The 8,609-nt window shown below is 34.4% G+C and overlaps 2 protein-coding genes and 1 pseudogene across 3 annotated transcripts; all 3 read left to right on the top strand.

Annotated features, from left to right (window-relative positions):
- The first annotated feature begins 494 nt into the window (after positions 1 to 494).
- LOC121778598 lies at positions 495 to 2,267 on the top strand. Its single transcript, XM_042175968.1, has 4 exons — positions 495 to 814; positions 1,561 to 1,666; positions 1,740 to 1,901; positions 2,005 to 2,267. Exons 1-4 carry the CDS (start codon positions 570 to 572, stop codon positions 2,128 to 2,130), a joined length of 639 nt encoding a protein of 212 aa, XP_042031902.1. The 5' UTR covers positions 495 to 569; the 3' UTR covers positions 2,131 to 2,267.
- Positions 2,268 to 3,477: 1,210 nt separating this feature from the next.
- Positions 3,478 to 5,342, top strand: LOC121779372. 2 transcript variants are annotated; one of them, XM_042176706.1, is made up of 6 exons: positions 3,496 to 3,580; positions 3,673 to 3,706; positions 4,203 to 4,610; positions 4,699 to 4,767; positions 4,883 to 5,081; positions 5,170 to 5,342. In XM_042176706.1, exons 3-6 carry the CDS (start codon positions 4,206 to 4,208, stop codon positions 5,196 to 5,198), a joined length of 702 nt encoding a protein of 233 aa, XP_042032640.1. In that variant the 5' UTR covers positions 3,496 to 3,580; positions 3,673 to 3,706; positions 4,203 to 4,205; the 3' UTR covers positions 5,199 to 5,342. The 2 variants fall into 2 exon arrangements, with proteins under 2 accessions (XP_042032639.1, XP_042032640.1); XM_042176705.1 differs by having other exon boundaries at positions 3,478 to 3,706; positions 3,930 to 4,610.
- Positions 5,343 to 6,339: 997 nt separating this feature from the next.
- Positions 6,340 to 8,032, top strand: LOC121778785 (annotated as a pseudogene).
- The last annotated feature ends 577 nt before the right edge of the window (positions 8,033 to 8,609 follow it).

Below are 8,609 nucleotides of genomic sequence, written 5' to 3'. Positions count from 1 at the left end.
ACAATTATTCGTTTACTTTTCATATTTTCTAAAATTTTATAATTTTTACTTATTTACGAATAAAAAATTAAAATTTTATTACAAACTATAGAATTGAAATAAAAAATTAACATGATTGAAACAAATGAAAATTTATATAATTAGATCCTAAATAAAAAGGTAAAATTAGGGAATAATTGTTTTGTTTAAATGAAAAAATTGATTCAAATAAAGAATATAATTAAAATTCAAATTTTTGAATTATAAAAAAAACGAAATGAACATCACATAACGGAGCTCCGGTTACTCAGCACCTGCAACATGTGTGCCACCGCCGGCCAATAATGAAGAAGAAAAAGCAGCGCATCTTTTCCTTCCCAAATAGAATCAATCCCTTTCGATAAATCCATATCATCTACCTACGTCACGTCGCATTTCTTGACTTCCAATGTAGAATAGTATTATTGTATGCATATTGTCCACCAATATTTGGATCGGATAAAATGACGTAGTCCACTCAACAAACTAATTCATCTCTATATTATACTCTGTTCTGCTCATTAATCTCAACTAAAAACGAAGTTGGAGAGATGAATTTTAAGTTTATATGTCTGGGGTTTGTGACGCTATGGTGTTTGTTGTGGCCTATTGTGAGCCAGCCGCCGATGCCGGACGGATTCTGGTACGGCGAGGAGGCGGCGGAGGAGAAGGTGTTGATTGAAGCGTTTTTCGACCCGGTTTGCCCCGACAGCCGCGACTCGTGGCCGTCGCTCAAGCAAGTCTTCCAGGAATTCGCCTCTCGCGTTAGGCTCGTCGTCCACACCTTTCCTTTACCGTAAGTAATTATATTTTCTCAATTCATTTTCTATTAGTAGATCATAAATTTTTGGATTGGGTAATTGGATTGTAATTTGTGATCTATGGTTTGAGTGAATTTGAGAAACGTGATTTGTTGAATTTTTGTTCATTACAATTATCATTTATCGTCTCGTAAAATTAATTACTCTCTTCTCTTCGGTCTCATTAATTAACACCAATTTCCTTTTTCGTCTGTCTCCAATTAATTGTCACCCTTAATTTTTACTACTTTTAGTGATGGACCCCACATTCTACTTACATTTTATTAAATTTAATATATAAAAGTAGGATTCATATTTCACTAACTTTTTTCACTCACTTTTCACTATATTTTTTAAAACCTGTACCAAGTCAACCGGTGCCAATTAATGGAGGACGGAATATATTACTCCATTCGTTCTGCGGTAGTGGAGACGTTTTTTGGCACGCGATTTAAGAAAAAATGTAGAGAAAGAGTAAAGTAGAAATAAAAAAAGGTGGAGAGATGGAGATAGAATACAATAAAAGAAAGTAACATAAGTGAAAAAAATGTGTTGACTTTTACTACAAAGGAAAATGACTTCACTTCTATTTGGAACATACCAAAATAACAAAAAAACTCCAGTAACGGGGGAGCAATATATATAGAATTAATTTTTTTTATATTTTTATTTTAGCAACTGCTCGTTTAATTTTCTGAATCTGTCACTGCCGGTCACATTGATGAACTTGTTTGAATTGCAGTTACCATGACAATGCATTTGCCACTTCTCGTGCGCTGCATATAACTAATAAGCTAAAGAACACTTCAGCAACATACCATCTACTAGAAGCATTTTTCAACCATCAGGTATATATATAAGTGTTGTAGAAATTTGGTAGTAGTTGAACATTTGTGCTAAAACTGGTAGAATTTTGAACAGGAACAATTTTATGGGAAGGCAACAATTAACAAGTCTAGAGCAGTTGTGACGGAGCATATAGTGGAGTTCACGGCAAATGCACTTGGTTCATCGTATCATTCTGCAATCAAATCCGGCTTCAACGAAACCAACACGGATCTTGCAACAAGATATGCTTTCAAGGTAATGATATTTGCTTTCCATTGCAACATATGTATTGATATTGGATAGAACATATGTAGAGGATTCGCATTGGTCTAGTGTAATGAGTTTGTTATGTTTGCAGTATGGTTGCATACGAGGAGTTTATGGGACACCGTTCTTCTTCGTGAACGGGTTCCCGTTGCCCGATGCCGGATCGCCTCTCGACTATAAAGGATGGAGAAAAGTGTTGGATCCTCTACTTGGATAGTAGGAGTACCTACAAATGCAAACAATCTAGTTATCTTTCCAAATATTTAGTACTATTTCCGATTTTATTTAGCTTACTTTCAATATATATAAATATGTATTGTACTGTATTTCAATTTTAATTTAGTATTGTACTCCCGCCCACTCGCTAAATAAAAACACAAGACCTAAAAATATAAATATATGAAAGTTAGCTTTCTCTAGAGTTGAGTTGATTACAATTATATGACAACTTTCAACAATAATTTTTAAAGCATCACGGTTATCCATCAATAGCAACGCAAAAAAATTATACATACATGATTGTTAATTGGACACGAAATAACCACATTTAAATTAAGGAATTCTTTTCACGCCAATTATTCTAAATATATTATGTTTATTTACAGTTATGATTCTTATAACATTATAATATTCTACATTGATAATTTATTTAAATAAAATATTTATTGATTCAAGCATGTTTTATATATTTTTATTTTTATACACCCTCCGTCCCAGCTCAAGCTTTTCGGCACGTATAATTTAAGAAAATAATACACCAAATAGTTAAAGTGGATAGAAAGTAAAGCAAGAGAGATAATAATATTGAGAAAACTCTCTTTTACATTATTCTCTTTTATTTTACTTTCTCTTTACTTTAACTATTTATTATCATTTTCTCAAAACAACGACCAAAAAGAAATCAATTATATGAACTGGGACGAAGGGAAGGGAGTGTTTTATTTCGAATACGCCATACCTAGAAGTATATTAGTATTAGAAATTACTGACTCTTACGTTATGTAAATATAAATTTTAATCCTTAAAAAATATGTCCAAATTTATACTCCATTGTGCAAAAAACATTTATCAAAATTATGGATATTGACATATATACTATTGCAGGACAGATGGGTATATAGTAACACTTTAGTATAGATATAAAATCATGTTTCAAGGATTAAAAGAAAAACACACAAATACTAATTATTATTATTATATTTAAAATAAAAAAGTACTCATAGTAACAATAATATTTATAAATAATAAATTATATGATATATTAAGAAGATTGATAAAAGCATGATCAAATATACCTTAAAGAAAGCGTAAAGTAAAATTCCATCATATCTTTCATTCCATTCAACAACTAATATCAAAATTTGCAACTCATTTCGGAACGCAGCGTATTAAGTCTCAAGACATAAAAATAGAGTAACATCCAATTTTAATTTATAATTCTATAAGGAAATTAATTATACAAATTTTCAAACCATAAGTAAGCCCAAAAAATATAAAACTAAAAATCCCTACAACCCTACATGAAAAGCAGCGCAACACAATCACTCTTTCTTCCAATTGGGCCTCGACGGAACTGCATTTCCTCGCCACCACGCCCACCGCCCTGCCTCGCTTCCACGACCACAACCCTCCCTCGCCATCGCACCGTGCTGCCCCTTTCGCACTTGGTTTGACCCAATAAAACCACAATACAAAGTTATAAATATATAAATTATTTCCTTCATTTCTAAATTTTCCCCTATTCCCTCTTCTAAACAAGCCTTCAAATTTTGAGACGATCGATGCGCCGCTGAGTATGTCTCTTTTGTTGCTTTTCACTAATTTATTTAAATGTTCAAAATTATTTTGGAGCGTTTTTGAATGAATCAATTTTTAATTTCAAACTCATGTGATTTTTCTTAGATTACTATTTGAGTTTAATTGTTACTTTTGCAAATATAGTTTGGTATATGAACTTTTCTTAGATTACTATTTGATTGTTTTCAATCTTTTAATTGTTACTTTTGCAAAATATAGATTGTTATACGAACTTTCGATTAAAGTCAGTGTCATAGCAACTCTCGTATGTTAGAAACCATGATCGTTTATGTGAGAAGAGAAAGAAAGAAAACAGTTATGGTGGGAGATGACCCTTATGCTTCCCCAATTTTATGCACTATGAGAGATCCCAACAACTGTAGTGAGATAAATAACATGAAGGTGGATGATGTAATAAACATCTCTGAAAAATTGAACAACCAGACAGAGACAAGGCCAAAACAGCCTAATATTGGTTGTGGACATCTTCAGTTGATGGATGGCGCTGCAACGAAAACAGAGACAAGGCCAAAACAACATAATATTGGTTGTGGACATCTTCCGTTGATGGATGGCGCTGCAACGAAAACTACTAAGCGTAAAAGAGTTACCGCTAAGGCTGTACATTGTCGAAGGTACAAAGATGCAATGAAAGCTCTGATGAAGCCGCATAGTAGTTATATGTTGTTATACGAGCCACATCTTGTTTCAAAATCAAAAGGTTCTAGCAAGAAGAATGTGACAATGACATTGAAATCCACACTACAACAAAGTAGACCAGAGAAGAATCCCACCAAAAAAGAAGCACAATTTAGACCATTCTCACAAAATGTCAAAACTCTAACAGCTACTGGTATGCTTGACGGGGCAGCTGTGCAGTATCTTTCTGCATCAAGAGAGGTAATTATTTGATTATTTATTTCTTTTTCTTTCGTATATATAGTTTTCTTATCCTACGATGTGCATTTGTTGTCCTCGTGCGTATTAGAAGGTGCTTCGTGGAATTATCAAAGGCTCTAGCTATCTTTGTGGTTGCAACTCTTGTAATTACTCCAAGGTAAGTCATCTTTTTGTTATTTTGGTGATGGCTTGATGGTATGCTGAATCATGTGATACTTCAAATTTGAAAACTCAAATTTGATGTCTCGTTGTTATATTTGATCGTTGTGTAGGTGGTAAATGCTTACGAGTTTGAGTGTCACGCGGGCTGCAAAACAAGTCACCCGAACAATCACATACACTTGGAGAATGGCAAGACCCTCCATTCGGTTGTTCAGGAGTTGAAGAATAGACCACCAACTATGTTATGTGATGCCATTCAGGCTGTGATCGGCCCTTCTCTGAATCGAGACGCTTTCAATTCTTGGAAAGGTACGGCCTCTCATGGTGTACCTATTTTTTTCGTGTGTCAACAACTTTATACCTCTTATTCCTTACTCTTCGTGTTTCGTTGTATCAGAATCATTTGAAGCAATAATGAGAGTCTGATTCAGGTGAAGTTGGGAAAATTCTCTCTTTCCACCAGTTGAACACATCAAATGCCATTTGTTTATGGACCTGAACTGAGAATTTTGGTGTTGGTAGACCTGAACTTGAGACTTTTAGCGTTGGGTAGTAATCACTTTATCACTATTCTAGCACACTACACACAACATGTACATTCTTGTTATTCTTTTGAATCATCTTTAAATTATCTATTTATGTATTGCATAACTATAAAAAATGTTATGTTAGTCATATCATAATTTTTGGTTTCTCAAGTAGAATTTCTACCATACGGATGTCCCAATTAAGTTGAGTAATTTCCTTTTTTAACAAAAAATAAAACATTCAATCACTTTTACTTTATTCCATTGCCAACTTTACTCTCTCTCTCTTTCCTACTTTATTATTATCTCCTACTTTTCAATATAATTTCATAATCTTCGTTTCTAAAAGTTTTGACTCAACTTAGTTGAGATAAAAGGGAGTAGTTGTTTTCTAGATAGTCTCCTCGTCCACGATTTAAAGATTCATGTAGATTGTGCTGATTTTAATACATGTAAAGGAAAGTTAATGGTATCCAAGTATACCTTTTATATTTGTAATATAATATTAGCGTAATTATGATACCGTCGAGTGTAGTGGTCATTTATCCAAGATGCTAAAAATTAAAATGAGTGTTTAAATAATAGATGTCCTAAAATAGCAAAATGAAATATTAATCCGTGGATGGAGAAAGTGTTATTTTAGCATATGTTCTTGCATGTTTACTAATGATAATAACAGTTTTACTTCCATGACATTAATTTAGACTTTACTAGTTTACTTCCATAATAATCAAAGTTTAACTCGAGCAATTCAGAATGTTTAGAAATTGAAGCAAATGAAAATAATGGTCTGCGTAAAAAAAACATAAAATGCTCATATGTTTGGGATAAAAAAATAGACTTTACTCCATTACTAACATTGTTTATGCTATTATATTGGTTCAAATAATTTTGACCATCATATCAAAAGACTAGAAATAAACTTTGATCTTTCAAATAATGCCAGCCCCTCGCCTTCAAAAATTGCTCCAACTCCTTTTACAAAATGCAACGAGCAACCATGATCTTATCTTTACTTGCAATCACACAGCACCAACGTTATTTCCCCCCTTTATTAATTTATCAGATAGTTTCACGTATTTCTTATTTCGGTTTGGCGCAATGTATTCGCGTTAATTGTGCTTTGGTGTTTCGGATTTTTCAGAGCATGGATCGGTACCAGAAAGTGGAGAAGCCGAAGGTCGAGACTCCGATAGATGAGAATGAGATTCGGATTACGAGCCAAGGCAGAATGCGAAGCTACATCACTTACGCCATGACTCTGCTTCAGGTATTTTCCTACATTTGTGTGGCAATTTGAAATCTGATTTTCGCATTTTTTCTGGAGTTGTTTCCCGTATTAAATAGACTGCTTTGCTTTTAGATGCTTTCCCGAGTTTGGAATGTATCTACACTAGAGTTTTAAGATATTCTAGTTGAGTACGTGATTATGAATTTGATTGTACTGCATTTTTCATCTGAATTCATGTTTTTCATCATTAGAAGCAGTGATTAGTATGCTTTATAATCTGGGGATGCTATTCGGCAGGAGAAAGGTTCGGATGATATAGTGTTCAAGGCAATGGGCAGAGCCATTAACAAGACTGTGACCATCGTGGAGTTGATCAAGGTTTTTATTTAGTGGCTTTGATCCATAACTTGAATTTTTTGATGGTTCTCTCAGGATATTGCAATTTTGTTTTATTCAGAGGAGAATTGCTGGTCTTCACCAGATTACTGCAATTCAATCTACTGACATAACCGACACATGGAGGAAGGGCTTCAAATGTAAGGGCATGATGGAAAAAGGAAACAATTTGAAAGTTGTGAATTTATAGTACATCTTTTTGTATGTAAGATTGAAGAATGATTGGTTTCCTTACATGTGTTGTATTCTTGCCTTCTCAGTCTGGAAACCACAAGGAAAGTTTCAATGGTTACAATTACACTTTCAAAGAAGGAGCTGGATATAAAAAATATCGGGTGAGTTTATTGATGGTTTGTAATATTTGTTGCATTTTGGAAACATGTGCAGTGTCTTGAAGAGGGGAAATTATAGTATCATTTAGGCATGTTTACTGAGGATGAGTTGATATTAAAACAATGATGTTTTTAATTACGCTAGGTGTCAAGTCAATATACTTTTCGTTGGTTTGGAAGTTGAAATCAATAAATTTTAGTGGAGTAGTACTTTCTTAGATAGGTGCATGAATAGTTAGTATTGAATATTTTGTTCTATTTGAGTTGAAGACAGTTGCTATTACTTTAATGTCAAATCACAATTTTCTTTATTTGATAGTGTCAAGTGGAGTACTAAATTTTGTATTCAATTTCTGTTCTTGAAATTTTAATAGGTGGACAATGTGATCGATAGATACCAACAGCCAATACCAGAAGATCAGATGAAGGTTTGTACAGATGTAGACCATGATGGAGGTGGTGTCACATTTGCTAATTCCTCTGTTTTCTGAACTGCTATTGATGTGTTATGTTTTGACGTCATTTTTTTTGGCTCAGAGGGATCGCTGCCTACTCGTGGAAGAGGCCGAGGTGGCTGAGGGAGGGGGAGACCTAGATTCCAGTCTGGTATACATTCTGTTGAACTCAATGTATTTTGAGCTCCAGGTTCCAAAATCGTGCTTGGGGCGCGCTTGGGTCGTGGGGCGGTCAGGGCGCGGCTGTAGTCGCTCCAGCCACCCTGGGCCGAACGATATTCATGGGGCGGGCTGGGGCGAGACTGGGGCGGCTGAAGCGCACGCGGGGCGACGGTGGGGCTCGGCTGTTTCATGCTCAGAATTCCGGCGTATTTAATAAAGAGGGAAGAAGGGATGAAGAAGATGAAGGATCACTCATATTTTAACGTTACAATTTAAGCACAACTTTTTAGGTGTCTTAAGTAGTCAATTAGTGGCAGTTTTGCAGCTTTTTAGGTCTACTGAATAAATAAAATAAGTCATCTATCTGTTTCTCTCTTGAAGAAAGCATTTACTATACTCTCCCTTATATGTGCCTACTGGTAATATTATATATATATTTATAGTATTATGCTTCTAGGAAATTTCGAACACGTATTTCTCTCTGACTTAAGGCCTAAAGGCACGTACTGTTACACTTATACACTTATACTACTAAAAAATTTATACAAAAAATCATGTTGCATGCACTACAAATTAGTATAAGAAACAGCAAACACCTATATAACTATATAAAATATATATTAAAAATAATGAAGTGGTACTAATTCTATTTTTTAAGTATCGGTCGCCCCGATTCGTGGGTCTCTCGCCCTGTCGCTCCATCGCCCCGCGCCCCAGATTTTATAGAATCGCCC

This window comes from Salvia splendens, chromosome 19 (assembly GCF_004379255.2).
Source record: "Salvia splendens isolate huo1 chromosome 19, SspV2, whole genome shotgun sequence".
NCBI classification, from domain to species: Eukaryota; Viridiplantae; Streptophyta; class Magnoliopsida; order Lamiales; family Lamiaceae; genus Salvia; species Salvia splendens.
This window is presented reverse-complemented; position numbering and strand designations above follow the sequence as displayed.